Source organism: Portunus trituberculatus, chromosome 39, assembly GCF_017591435.1.
Source record: "Portunus trituberculatus isolate SZX2019 chromosome 39, ASM1759143v1, whole genome shotgun sequence".
NCBI classification, from domain to species: Eukaryota; Metazoa; Arthropoda; class Malacostraca; order Decapoda; family Portunidae; genus Portunus; species Portunus trituberculatus.
In genome coordinates, this window is record NC_059293.1 from 2,130,321 (window position 1) to 2,145,709 (window position 15,389).

Here is a 15,389-nt window from a genome sequence, read left to right on the forward strand (position 1 = left end):
CAAAGAGAGGTGATAAAGTGCCTAGATAACATGATAGGAAGAGATAGAAGAATACTCTTAGTTGAAGACTTTAACTGTAAAAAATAAACTGGAGAGAGATGGAAGTAATGGATAAAGCTGAGCAGTGGAGTGAGAAAGTGTTACAGCTAACTATGGTTAATACAATGGACCAGTGGGTGGAGGAGTCAACAAGGTACAGGGGGGAAGAAGAAACATTGTTGCTTGACCTAGTTTTCACAAAGAAACCAGAGTCCCCTCCAATCATACAATACCTTAGTCCAATGGGGAAAAGTGATCATGTGACATTAGAGATGCAAATGCAGGAGGAAGATGAGATAAGTTACAGAGAACTATAAAGGAGAGAGATTAAATTATGCAAGAGCGGATTTTGAAAAATTAAGGAGTTATTTTGCTGATATTGAGTGGAGTAATATTATGTGCAGGAAGACTGTACAAGAGAAATATGACATATTCTTACAGAAATACAATGAAGGAGTAAAAAAGTTAGTTCCTGTTTATAGAGTTCAGAAAAAAATACATGCTTAGTACAATGCTGGATGCATACAAGCAAAAATGGCAAAGGATAAAGAGTGGAAGAAACTCTTAAAGCAGGGGAATTACTATAATAGTCAGCAGTACAAAGATACTATAAATGAATATATTAGAGTAAGGATGAACCCAAACTTTTCTACAAGTTTATAAACGGCAAAACAAAGATCAGGATGAGGTAGTGTGTTAAGGATATTGGAAAAAACATTTTTCCACACAGAATAGTGGAAAAATGGAATGCATTGGATAATGGAATTATTACAGCACATAGTGTGCATAACTTTACAGAAAAACTAGATAAATGAAGAAATGGAGACAGGACACTATGAGCCCTGCTCAAACCCTGTACAATACAACTAGGTAAATACATCTAGGTAAATACACACACACACACTTTGTTAAATCTTGACCTCCTCTTCCTAACATGACCTTTGTCCAGTAAGTTGTCTGTCTTAAGCCAATCAGAGTGGAGTGTCTATATTCTTGCAAGACATTCACTGTATTGTATTCAATTTGAAAATGACACACAGAGAAAACAAGTACATCAAAAAAAAGCAGGCATCAGTCCAACCCAACAACACAGTATTTCTTGTTTCTTCAGACTGAAAAGGCAAAACAGCTTTCTAAGAGGCTGGTAATAACAAGGAATATACAACACAGTCTAACTAACATAAGCAAGGCTGATGACATGAAAGACACTATCCACATGACACTCTATACTATACCTGATCATCTCTCTAGTTGTGCATCACCTCTATGTTCAAACCTTAAAAATATATTAAGCATATCCACCTTGAAGGGCAGAAAATCTCAGACATTTGATAACAATTTATATAAAAAAAATTCTTAAATACATTGATGATCTGTCTGCTTACAGTAAAACAATACAAAAATAAAAATAACATACCACTCAAACCTTATTCAAAAGGTTAATGTCACTTAGTACCAAGACAACAGCTCAGGAAAGACAACTTAGCAATGACTCGTCTCTCAATAACTTGGACCACTTTCACAAAACATGACAAATGCAACCAAGAATGACTCACTCCAGGCAACAATCAACACTACTGACCAGCATGATGTTCCCGGAGAATAACACATTCACTACTCTCAATTCATGGCAAGAGGAAGCTAATCGGGAAAGTTCTTTATAGATTTCTACATTATGGTTTTTAAATAAAACAATATAAATGCTGCTCTTAAACAAAATTAGTGCATGTAGTAATTGTAAACTGTTTCTTCTTGATCATTAAGGCAACATTGGATATTACTTAGAGAATGAAAGAGACAATACACAAAATACAGACAGCCCATCATTCCCCCAACATTTCAACGTCCCTTGTAGAAAAAGTCCACAACAATCCCTTCCACTACCAATCTAGCACTACACTTTACCAGGGTTGTAGCGGTGGAAGGTGACGTAGTTGTCATGGAGATGCTTGAGCAAGGTGGTGGTGGCAGGGGGCAGGGCGACCAACAAGTGCTGCAGGCAATGCGAGTCACACAAGTCCAACAGCCGGTACACAATGCTCTCTATCACCATCTGGGGAGGTAAGGGTTGGATAAGTTAAGTTAGGTTAGGTTAAGGTTAGGTTTATGTTCAGGGTAGGGTAGGTTCAGTTAGGTTAGGTTAGGTTAGGTTAGGATAGGTTAGATTAGAGTTAAGGTTAGGTTAAGGTTGTGTTAGGTTAGGTTAGGTTACGTTACTTTAGGTCGTGAGGAGATGAAGGTAGAGGCTGGTGATTGAGTGAGGGAGTAGTAGGTGGTGGTGGTGGTGGCTGTTGAGGAGAATAAAGGTGCTGGTAGTTGGTGAGGAGTGAAGATAGTGAGGGAATGAAGATTGTGTGGGGTTGAATATTGTGAGGGAATAGTTAAATCTGAATTCTTGTCTAACAATAACATTTACACATACTGAGTTCCTAGAAAACCAAAATGTTCCTAATGAAGTGTAACATTCACTGGCAAAAATGACACACATCACAAAAATCTTGCTTAAACATGTTGCCTTATTCCCATAAAAGACAGGCATCTATAGAAAAATGAGTCTTGCTTCCTATCAAATATGTAGAATACCATATCCTCTGAATCTTTCGTCATAGGTACACATTTACACAGTGAGACAATTCACAATACAAGGCCTTAAACAAACCCTTTGAAATAATGGATGCTTCTCTTACTCACAACTATCTAAATACTCCTTTTACACTAAAATTTCAAAGACAAAATTAGCCCTCAGTTTCCTTATAATAATGTCCATACAAAAAAAAAAAAAAAGATTATTCTAAAGACCAACAAAATGCTAACCTAAGACAACCATAACAATGAAATGTAATAAACAGCTCTCTAAAGGAAGGGAAGGTACCAAGGGAGTGGAAAAGACCAAATATAGTCCTGATATACAAAGGAGAAAAAAGACTGAGCTCCTAAATTATAGACCAGTGTCACTAACTAATGTTGTGAGAAAGATCTGTGAAATTGTTATTAAATAAAAATGGCTAGAACATCTGGAGGGAAATGAAATAATAAATAACTCCCAATTTTGTTTTAGAAAAGAAAGATCATACATAACAAATTTACTAAGCTTTTATAGAAGAGCAATAGATGAAGTACAAGGGAGAGATGGATGGGTTGACATGATGTACTTAGATATCAAGAAGACTTGACAGAGTACCACATACAAGATTATGGAAAATAGAACACATTGCAGGAATACGTACAGGGGAATATCTTAAACTGGATGACAGACTACTTAACAACAGATAGGGAAATGAGGACAATAATAAGAGCACAGTTACTAGTGGTGTATCACAAAGGATCAGTGCTGAAACCAATTATGTACCAAGCATATATTAATGATATACAGGAGGGTTTAAGTAGCTACGTAAATTTGTTTACAAACAATGTGAAACTTATGAGAATGATAAGGAACAGCAGAGACTGTATGGAATAGCAGAAGGATACCGACAAGATCTGGGAATGGAGACAAAGTGGAAATTAGAATTTAATGCCAGGAAATGCCATGTAATGGAAATGGGTTAAAGTAATAGAAGACCTGCATGGAAATATAAAATGAGAGAAGAGATTATAATGAAAAGGAGTGAAGAGAAAGACCAGGAAATGATTATACAAGACTCCAGAAAAGCACATATTTGTCCTCTCTGCAGACAACCTTCGGTTGGGTATCCCTGGGTACATTACCAGCTTGGTCCCTCCTTAAAGTGCTGAGAAGGTTGACCTTTCTTGGACATCCCCCTTAGCTCAGAAGCTGGGAGTCTCTTCGAGGTAGCGTACTCAAAAGAAAAAGTTGCTAGTCGGGAAACTACGTAGTCAATTTTTGCGTGGATATGCTGGTTTTTTTTTTTTTTTTTTTTATCAGTGAAAAGTATGCTGACTTTTTTTTTAAGACAGCATAGGTTTCCCGTGATTGATTTTTTTTTTTTTAAATCGACCGAAGTTATATAAGGAAGTCCGCTACCGAGTATTGGCAGTCTCAGCACAGTCTTCTTACTGAGATGAGCTCCTCCAAGAGAGCCTCTGACTGTGCCTCCCCTGTTGCTTTGATCCCTACCTACTTCCAGTAAGCCGAGCCAACGGCATGCATGCTGCATTCGGTACTACTTTGGGGGTCGTTTATTTAGACTTCCCCCTTCCCCCCATTTCCTTCCAGGGAGGGGGGGAGCCTCTTCCCCCACCGGGGAAGTGGTTTTTCAGTGTATTCCTTGACGGTACACTTTGGTAGGGCATAGTCTTTTAGACTTTCCCTCCTTCCCCCCTTCTCCCCTTGGAACCTTGGGAGGTAGACCCTTCACCTTCTTAGAAGAGTGTCTCGAGAAGGGGATTCTTTTTCTCCTTGTGGTACTAGAACATGAGCTCCCTCCACGTTACTGTCTGGTATCGTGTCTCTTAGACCTCAGGAGTTGAGAAGCCTTTGCTTCTTATACCTGTTATTGTTATCCTTGTGGTATAACTAGCTACATGCTTAGTCCAGCATTTTCCTTGATGCATTTGATTTTGTATGTCAACAGGTCCAGCGAACTCTACATCCATTCTACAAGCTTCTACTCAAGAGGACACAGCCTGTTCCCTGTCCTTTGAGATCTTAGACCTTCCCCGGCAAGTCCCAACACCATCCCTGCACCTTCAGTGATCATCACAGTCAGTCCCAACAGCCACGCCCGTAGCACGTTCCTACTCTTCACGAAGTTCAAGAGGGGAATGCAAGAACTGCTCGGGAAGCAAAGATAAATGGAAGGGTCATCTCTGTTTGAGGCATGCTCCCTGCATTAACCATGATGCTGCCTTGTGGTACCCTGACTGCTGTGACAAATGCATTAAACTTCTGGAGGACTCCAAATCCAAGAATCAAGACGTGTCCTCTAGGAAACGTGAGATTCTGAAGGAGTTACTGAGAGGCGCGGAAGCAGCAGCCACCCGGAAAAACTTATCTAATTTCGTCTCCCAGGAGGTCTTTGCCTTACGATTCAAGGACTGGATGGGCACGTTCAATAACATGAAATAGGTTAGAGCGGAGTCACTTCTTTCCACCCAAAACCAGGCTCCTCAAAATTGCGCTCCGGCCTCCTCATCAGAAACCCTAAATCCCACGATGGATCTACTCTCCACTGCCATCTCAGAAGCTCAGATCCAATCTGATAGGGAATCAAGCAGACGTATGCCTCTTATAGATCCTCCTAACTCTTGATCTCCTCAAAACCCCAAACAAGATCAGTTGGCCCCCAGGAACCACGATTCTTCACATAGATCTCACTCTCCTTCTCAAGGGTCACGAAAACGCTCGCGCCATATCTCGAGCCCTAGTATGTCTTCAGAGAAACCTCCTTCTAAATACTCGAGGCACCTCCCCAGTCGGGAAAAATCTAAATCCCCCTCTTCCTCTCTCCGTGATGAATTTGAGGAATTCCGTCGCTTCAAGGATCAGTGCAAGAGAAAGAGACACGGTTCTAGTCGAGTTCCCAGCCAAGAACGGAAGGATCATCTCCACAGCAGAAGACACTCCGATAACAAACATCGGCCCTCTTGCCACTCTCCTGAAGAAAGACATCTCAAATCTAGGAGCAGCAGCCGTTCCTCACGAGAGCGAGCTTACTCCAGATCTCCTTCCTGTCATTTCAACTCCGATGAGGGTTCTCCGTTTAGATCCTACATGAGTGAAGCTTCTTCTCGCCCGGCTTCACCAATGGATCTTCTGCCAGACCGCTGTTCTCGGAATTTGTTCGGGACAGACAGTGAGGACGAGTCACCACCTGAACCTTGCCCTCCAATCCGATCAAGCCCTTCCCCTTCTGGCTGGAGACCATCAACAAGTCATCCTACTGACAAGCCCATTCTAGATTCCCATTCAGCCAATTAGATGCGTCCTGACCTCACCTACTACTTCATGTCGTCGAATGCATGCCTAGACGAAGAGGGCTTAGTGGCCAGAAACCTACCAAAGGTACCCCGGCGCTGCCTCCACCTGGCCAAGAAAAACCATCGCCAAGTGGTAGTTTTCCTTGACCCCTCCGAATACCCGGCCCTAGAATACAGGCAAACCCCGATTAACGAAGGGGTTACGTTCCTAAAAAACACTTCGTTAAGCAAAACTTCGTTAAGCGAACTGATTATAACAAGTTTAACCCCTGATTTGAACTTCCATTGAGAGTAAGCAAAGCGAGAGTGCATCATAGTACAGTAAAAGGGTTAATGAAAGTAAAAATTATGAAGTTAAACATTTAGGTAATTTAATTTAAGTCATTATAATGTACACTAATGTATGTATGTACGTAACTTTATAATGTTGATGATCTTAACTTTATGAAGGGAGGGAGAGTGAAACGGGAAATACACTAACCAGCAACCTGTGGAATGTAAACAAAGTGCGCATCATGGTACCGCATACAAAACTTATGTACCACATTTCCACAAGGCTTTCCATTTTATCCATTGTAGAGTCATGAGTTCAGGTGGTTCTTTTAGCTTTCAAGGAAGATACAGCCTCACCAGCCTTCTTAATAGAGTCTGCTGACTTGAAAATAGTAGACAGTAGATGGAGTCAAGATGGTGGCAAGCAATGTTATTAGTTTTCTGGCCTCTCTTGTCTGTGAATAATACCCAACTTCACTTCGAGAGTAAGACACTTCCTGGTCTTCTTAGGAACGCTAGGCCATATTGCAGGGCGTTTTGGTGGTAAGTTGAACTAGGGAAGATGAGCTGCTGGTGACGCTGTTATGTTTTGACTAGGGAGTGAGTGGTGCGTGATCTTGATCTTGATCTTGATGCTACAGGTGATGCAGAATTTCTTCTGAGTCAGGCCTTTGTATCAGCAGTGCCTGTGTTGTCCACGAGAGGCTTGATCTTGATCTTTATTCAACAGGTGTCTCAGGATTTCTCCTGAGGCAGGCCTTAGTACCAGCAGCTCCTGGTGTATTCAAAAGCCTGTCAGCTTGCATGATACGGTGGGGCTTTCAAATTTGGAAAAAAATTACCTAGATAAAACTTCGTTAAAGCGAGTTTCGTGTTCATTAAACGAGCAGATGGTAGTAAAACGAAATCTTCGTTGTAGCGAAATTTCGTTGTGTGAACCTTCGTTAAACGGGGGTTACCTGTATATTGGTCGCCTCAGTAGAGTGGGTTCGGAGAAAGAACACAATCCGTCCCAACGTGACCTCCTTCGTTCCCTGAACCGCATTGTTCAAGCCGGGGAAAAGCACAACTTCGGATTTGACTGGAAAGTAGACGATCACTTATGCCAAGACAGCGACTTCATTGTCAACAAATCTGAAGTGCTCAAACAGTATGCCGACGTTGTGAGCCAGGCAAAAGGCTTCGGCGACAAAGCCAAACGCCAGCCTCTTCATCCTCATGTCCCACTGCGGACCAAAGGCCCCAAACTACAAAGGCTGGTAAGCTTTCTTGAGGCCCGTTCCCTTTCCCCTATAAGTCACCATCTTCTTAAGGATTACCAAGAGGGACGAACCACCAGAGAGCCCTCAAAGGTGGATCGAGACATCAACCATGAATGTCGAAGGGACGCTCGCTCTGCTCTGGGAATCAAACTAGCATGGCAATTTTTACATAATATTGCCAACCTCTCTTCAACACAAAACAAAGTCAGTGCCTTCAAAGCAGTGGTCGACGCCTTCCAGAAAGGTGTCGACAGCAACATGGACTACCAAGTCACTAGGGCAGTCCATCACCGCCGGAACTTGATTGAATTTTCTACTCGTGACATGCCACAGGCGGATGTCCGGGCTGCGGTCCAAGATCTTCCCCTCCCTGCCGGTCCTACTCTCATCCATGAATCGGCAGCTGGAACCATTCAATCGACTCTCCAAAAAGCAGAGGGTCGTCAGCTAGCCATCATAAGGGACCGTCCACTCAAAGATCATCGCCGAAGCTTCAAACAAAGCTCCTCTAACTTTCAACGCAGGTCCCCTTACAAACCATCATCCAACTCCACTGCTCCAGACTTCGTACCGGTTCTCAAACCAACGAGACCGGCACGACCTTCCATCTACGTCCCAAAATTTAAGGCCCCCAATTCACATTCCAGAGGCAATAAACCTAAGAACCAGGGAGGAAACAGAGTTAAGCAAGGTCAGAAACAATCCAAAGCTTCTTATAAGCCATATAAGTACCAGCGATCGACGACGATTGCATGGCCCTAGTAAACGAGTATGTCAACAAAGGAGCCATCATCCGAAGCAATCGCTTGATGTGCCACACTTCTCGGGTCTTCACGATACCCAAAACCTCTGGCGGTCTATATCTAGTTTTCGACCTAAAATCCGTGAACAACCACATCAAACCACTGTCTACCCGCTTCATGAGCCACCAGCGCTTAAGACAAATCCTACCTCATGGTGCATGGATGGCATGTCTCGACATTCAAGATACATCCATCAATGAAAAATTCTTGTGTTTTCAAGTCAACGGAAAACGGTTCGAATTCACATGTCTTCCGTTTGGCCTAAACGTCGCTCCCCTGGTGTTCACTTCCGTCCTACGTCCCATCATTTATCAACTACGCTCAGAACACATAAATGTGCTGAGCTATTTGGACGACCTCATTGTTTGGGACAACTCAGCACAAGCTTGCTCGAAGGCAATTTTCCAAACAGCTACCATCCTCCAAGAGTATGGATTCCTAATCCACCTCGAGAAGTCACAACCAGTTCCAAGTCAGCAGAAAGAATGGCTCGGTTTCCTGTGGACACTGCATCAGTGTTCCCACTCAATGCAGACAAGATCCGTCAGCAGTGCTCCCTCATCCTAAGCCAGGGACACTCTTCCAAGTCGGAGATAGAGAGCCTCCTAGGTGGGTTGGCATTCACCTCTCAATTTCTTCTTCTGACTCGTTTCCACAAGTGATCTCTGACTCCCATTCTCAGAGAATTCCCAAACGACAATTCAAGGAAGAACCTGAGCCCCAAACTGGTCAATCTCCTCAAGATGTGGGTAAACACCGACGCCTTGAACGAGAAAGAGCGCCTTCGTCCCCCTCCTCCAGACGTTACTATTTGGACAGACGCATCAAAGACCGGATGGGGTCTTCACATTGCCAACAGGATCACCATGAGCGGAGAGTGGGAACCACATCAAGCACTTCTCCACATCAATGCTCTCAAATTAAAAAGTCGGAATCGCACTGTCCAGTCATCTGGTCAAAGATGGCCAATGTGTAGCGGTCTTCACGGACAACGCAGCAACCTTCTACACATGCATGAAGCAGGGCTCAATAAAGAGTCCCCTGATGCACCAAGTATACAAGGAGTTGCTCGATACCATCATACGAAAAAATTTGATCCTAATTCCCAAACGGATTCCGGGTATTCGCAATGTTCTAGCCGATGTCCTATCTCGCCCAGAACCCATCCCGACAGAGTGGGAACTGTATCCACGAGACTTCTCCAGGATTCAGCATTGGGCAGGCACACTAGAGGTAGACTTGATGGCAACCCCCTTCAACTCAAAATTGTCAACGTTCATCTGTCCCTTCCATTATCCACAAGCAGCAGCAGTGGACGTTCTCTCAACCCATTGGAACAGGTGGCAGAAAGCATATTTGTTCCCCCCAACATTGATGCTCGATCAATTTCTACCTCAGATCCAGAGCTTCAAGGGAATGCTGGTCCTCATCTTGGATCCTCGCTCTTCATCAGCACGCCTAACTCAACAGTGTCCTGGGCAATGGACTCACTACCTCTCCTCCATCTCCCCAGCCAGTCTGCAGGTGGCAGGACTCACTTAGCACCATGGTCTCCATCTGCTCCATGGATCGCGCTACATTTTTGCACCACATCTTCAGCAGAAGGTACGGAGAAGAAGTGGCAGACTCACTAATTAAAGGCTTTCATGAATCCACATGCCAGCAACAAGAACACGCCTGGCGTGCTTTCTAAGACTGGATCAGGAGCAGACCAATCACAATCTTATCTCTGCCTCTCCTTCTCCAGTTTATCTGATGGCTACGATTCCAGAAGAACTTTGCCTCTCAAACCATCGCCTCATATAAATCAGCTTTAGCTCTCCCGATAACAGAGGCTACGGGTCTAGATTTATCCGATCCACACTTTACCCTTCTCCTAAAGTCCTTGTTCCTTGAGAAACCTCTTCAACGATTCCCAGAGATTCGGTGGAATCTAACAGAGGTTCTCCAATTCCTCCGCCAACCTCGCTTCAGGAACACGGACACGTCGGAAGAAGATTTGCTCCATAAATGCCTTATCCTCACAGCACTAGCTACTGGTAACTGTGGAGCGGAAATGGCAACCTTTTCTCGCAAGAGCATTTCACACCGTCAAGACGGCTCCATCGTCTTAGCAGTGCGTCCAGATTTCCTTTACAAGAATCAGAGCGCAAACCACACTCCTTCTATAGTTATTCATCCTTTGGCCAGAAACCAACTTTGCCCAGTATTGAATCTCACACAATACCTAGCAAAGTCTACCACAACTCAAGGGCACCTCTTTATTCATCCAGTCTCAAGGAGACTCCTTAACCCCTTCAGTACCGGATGTGTGTTTTGTGACATGTGCGAGTCATGGCTGAGTTCACGCGCCAGGAACCGAGTGTGCTCCCCGTGACACGCACATGCCACGGTTATAAGCTGTGTGTATTGAGGGCTCTCAAGGCCTCGGTTTCTGAGTTATTTCTACCCACGTGGTGGCAAGTGTCTGTGTTTACAAACATAAGGCTGCAGCCATTTGTGGGACGGTTTGAAACATGATAAACTTTGACCAATGAGTTATTGTCAGTGCTGTGACGTAATTTGTGAAGACCAATCATATTATTATATTTTTTTTATACATCATATTTTCTGACCTACGTATGGCAACACATGCTTGTCGAGTGCCACAATGCGATATTCTCTAGCTTCTGTTCGGTGCTGCCTGAAGTTTTTTTGTGGTAGCACGCGTGGATTTACTTCGCAATTATGGATATCTCTACAACTGACAGTGAAGATGAATATGATGGTGGGACAATAAGTGAATTTGAGGGGTCTGATGACTCAATGGAAGGTGATGATACTTTGTTTGATCCTAAAGCTATCAGTGATGTAGAATGATGCTAGCAGCGGCGACGAGAGTATTGAGACATTGTCCGCCAGCAGTGGCCTGTCATGCAGCCCTCCTGCCTCATCCCCCACAGCTGCTGGTAGACAAACAGATTTCACACTTCTTTCAGACCCATTCTCTGACACCAGACCTAACCCTCTACCTACATGTAACACGGATTTTCCTGATGTACATCCTAGTATCATTCTACATCATAAAGCCAGTGCTATGAGTGATCTAGACTGTTTTCAGTTATTCATAGGGAAAGATGTGATTGCTGCTCTGTGTCTCTGGACCAACACATGTGCTGCATATTTTTTTTTACTCAAATGACATGTTGTGGGGTTTCTCTGATAGAAAACATAAAAATAAATAATATAGTGTGAACAGTGTGTTTGTGAGAAGAAGCTGAAGACTACCGCATGGACGATGCGGAGGAGTGCGTGGGCAGTTGGTTCAGCAGCGAAATGTCTTGTTTACATAAGGTTGACGGGTCGGTAACGATGGCCAGATCTCCTTTCGAGTTTGTAAACTCATTAGAGAAGCAGATCCTTCAGGCATTCCCCAACTACATGATCTGCGATGGGCTGCAGCCTCTATCGCTTGGACTCGTGGTGTTTCAACTACCCAGATTACTCAAAGTGCGTTCTGGTCAAACTCGAATGTCTTTATCAAGCGATACCTTAAACAATGCTCGGCCCCTCAATGTGTGGCACTCGGAACCAAAGCCTAGCTCCTAGTGTCCAAATTTTTGTTTTTCTTTGAAGGAATATATATTTGTTAAGAGAATAATGTTATCATCCATTATTCTACATATTTGTTATGTTTGACAAATTTTGTATATTAAAGGAGTACTGTTACCCTTTGTCTCTTCATCCTTGTTATGTACGACAGACCTTGCCTCCCTCCTCCCCTTAGCCCAAAGCTAAGGGAGGAGACCACCACAACCTGTGCGGATACCGGCTTCCAGGGCTCCCTCTAATGGAAGCTCGGATTGCTCCTCCTCCAAAAACTCAGAAAGGTCAGGTTGGCCGCTGCCAACCACGGTACCCAACCGAAGGTTGGCCGCAGAGAGGACAAATAGGTGTGTTGTTGCAAACTTCTATATTTTGGCCTTGAGAGGACAAATACAGAAGTTTGCAACAACACACCTAAACATACTTTTTATATTTACTTCAACATATGGGAACCCAGCAAGCAGGGGGGTGTGGGCGGGGCTACGCTACGTCACAACTGACTGTCACCTTGCGTGTGCCGTGTTGCGTACCTATTCAAGATGCACTATGTACCACCTGACTTTTTTGCAACTGCCACGCACAGTATTTTCCATGTTCAGTACTTCTGTGCACAGTACCTACACCTGTGTATTTGAAATTTTCCTGCACTTCAGACCTCTGCACCTCATTTGGTGGTCTCCAGGTACGGAGGAGCAGAGGTGCAGACCAAGGTACAGAAGTGTCCAGCTCTGCATGGATATGAGTATGATGAAAAAGATAATAACCACTATGATAAGATCTAGACAAGAATATGCAGCAGTAGTATGTTCACAGGCAGAAAGAAAAACTAGAAAGAATCCAAAGGACCACTACAAAGATGGTCCCAGAAATAAAATATCTTCCCTATGAAGAAAGACTGAAGGAAATTAAACTACCAACTTTGAAGGATAGACAGGAAAAAAGAGATCTAATAATGATGTACAAGTTAGTAAACCATATGGAAGAGATAGACAAGACCTGGTAACACTGACGGAAGATGAACACAGACGAACAAGAAGGCATTCCAAGATCATGAAAGGTCAGTGACTGAGGAACATTAAGAATTTGTTTTCCACATAGGATGGTGGACATCTGGAACCAATTGAGTGAAGAGATTGTAGGAGCAAAAGCTGTACACAAATTTAAGGAAAAGTTGGATAAATATATATGTGGAGACAGATCACTATGAGCTCCACTCGAACCCTGTAATAAACAACTAAATAAATGCAGTTCTCACACAGATACAGTCCCACAGTGCAACAGTGTCAAAGTCCCAGGGCTCACCTTGACGGCAGGGTACACTGTGGTGCGCTGGAGGGCGATAACAATTGTAGCCATAGTGAAGTGCACCACTTTGTTCAGCTTCTCCTCAAATGCAGCAAGCTGTTTCACCAGACGCTCTATGTTGCTACTGCACTCTACCAGCTCCTGAACACACACACAAAATAAATAAATAAATAATCAAATAAAATATTTAAATCAAATAAAAATCAATCAATCAATAAAGAAAGAAAGAAAGAAAAAATATACAGTGGTATCTTGACATAGGAGTTTAATTCATTCCATGATGAAGCTCGTATCTCAAAAAACTCGTATCTCAAAACAATTTTTCCCAATGAAATGCATTGAAATGCCACTAATCCGTTCCAGCCTCCCCAAAAAGACCACCCGTATTTTATTTTTTTTTTTTTTTTGCCTTTTCATACAAGAAAAAGGTACTATTCATAAGTAATAATTATTGCACAGAAACATAATAAAACATATCAAAAGATAATACAAATAGATAAACTACTCTTACAAAGTATATTTATCTCGGAGGATGCATTCCAAGTGGCGTTATCCTACCACATCCCCACCCTCACTTGGGACTGTCAATCAGCTGGAGTGTACAAATACAGCCACCCACAGAAGATGGTCTACTATAATAATCACAGAAGTAGTTCACAATCCTATAAGCATTATTCATTGAATAAATGAAGTTTTAAGTAAAAGAGAGAGAGAGAGAGAGAGAGAGAGAGAGAGAGAGAGAGAGAGAGAGAGAGAGAGAGAGAGAGAGAGAGAGAGAGAGAGAGAGAGAGAGAGAGAGAGAGAGAGAGAGAGAGTAGAGACTGATCCACCATAGTCATTGTTTATATTGTTCTCCCCACCGTGATAAATCAGTGGAGGAGGTTGGCGATGGGAGAAATTTGTCTTGCTTTTTTAGTTACGCATACTTTATCAATGCATCAAAATATATAAAATAACAGCAAGTTTATTTAGTGTTCTTACGTTGGAGACACGTTTTTTGCTAATGGGGTTAAATGGAGGAGGAGGAGGAGGAGGAGGAGGAGGAGGAGGAGGAGGAGGAGGAGGAGGAGGAGGAGGTACAAAGGAATACAAAGGAAAGCCAAACAGCAACAGACCTGTTGGTCCTTTCGAGGCTGTTTGGTAACTACTTCTAACTGGCTACAGATAAGAGAGACAGGACAGTACAGGAGAAGGCCCCTCCCCACCCACCACTCCCTCCAGCTTTCGCTGGCATGGAAAATAGCTTGGAAAAGTACCATGCAGTATGGAAAAACTGACATGGAATTTTCACAGGAAAGGATGAAAGGAGATTCTATTATTCACCCTACGGTGAACTCTACATATCTATCTATAAGAAAGTTAATATAGTATCATGTTTAATTATTCAGACAAGAAGAGAGCTTGTTGGGGTTATTCTTTAAATATTTATCAATTTTGTTTTTGAATGATGCAATGGAAGTACTGTTTACTATTTCTGAAGGAAGCTTATTCCAAATGTTAACTATTCTATTAAAGAAAAAGTGCTTTGCCTCGTGGGTTTTAAAGCGTTTTGGTGTAATTTTAAATCCATTATTCCTTGTTATGGTGGAATGATCAATAGTAAAATATTTATTTACATCAAGGTTGTTGTATCCCTGAAAAATTTTGAAAACTTCGATTAGGTCTCCTCTTATCCTGCGCTTTGTTAAGCTGAATAAATTTAATGCTTCCAGTCGTTCCTCATACGGCTTGTTTCTCAATCTCGGAATCATCTTGGTCACTCTACGCTGGATCCTTTCCAGTTTTTCAATGTCTTTTCTGTAATATGGTGACCAGAACTGCACACAGTATTCAAGCTGAGGACGCACCAATGAGTTATATAAAGTAAGGATAACTTTTTCTGATTTAAATTCAAAGGTTCTTCCAATGAACCCAACTAATTTATTTGCATTCTTTACTGCTTCTGTGCAGTGTTTGCTCGGCTTGAGATCTTTAGACACCACAACACCAAGATCTTTTTCATTCTCAGCACTTGCCAGAGGTACATTACTCATTACGTATTTTGCTTGTACATTGTTACTTCCAATGTGTAGGACTTTACACTTTTCTATATTGAATTTCATTTGCCATTTTTCTGCCCAGCGTGTCAGTTTATTTAAGTCACACTGTAGTTCTTGCCATTGTGACGTTGATGTAACTTTGCTCATTATTTTGGTGTCGTCCGCGAATTTGCTTATTTTACAAGTGATTCCTTCATCAATAT

General features: G+C 42.6%; 1 protein-coding gene across 2 annotated transcripts in view; it reads right to left on the reverse strand.

Moving 5' to 3' along the window:
• Positions 1-1,366: 1,366 nt before the first annotated feature.
• Positions 1,367-15,389, reverse strand: part of LOC123515415 — a 54,045-nt gene continuing 40,022 nt past the window's right edge. For both annotated transcript variants that reach the window (XM_045273961.1, XM_045273960.1), the window contains exons 13-14: positions 13,145-13,288; positions 1,367-2,092 (exon numbers count right to left, since the gene is read on the reverse strand). In XM_045273961.1, coding sequence (XP_045129896.1) covers positions 1,934-2,092; positions 13,145-13,288 — 303 coding nt within the window. In that variant the 3' untranslated portion in view covers positions 1,367-1,933. The remainder of the gene's footprint in view (positions 2,093-13,144; positions 13,289-15,389) is intronic.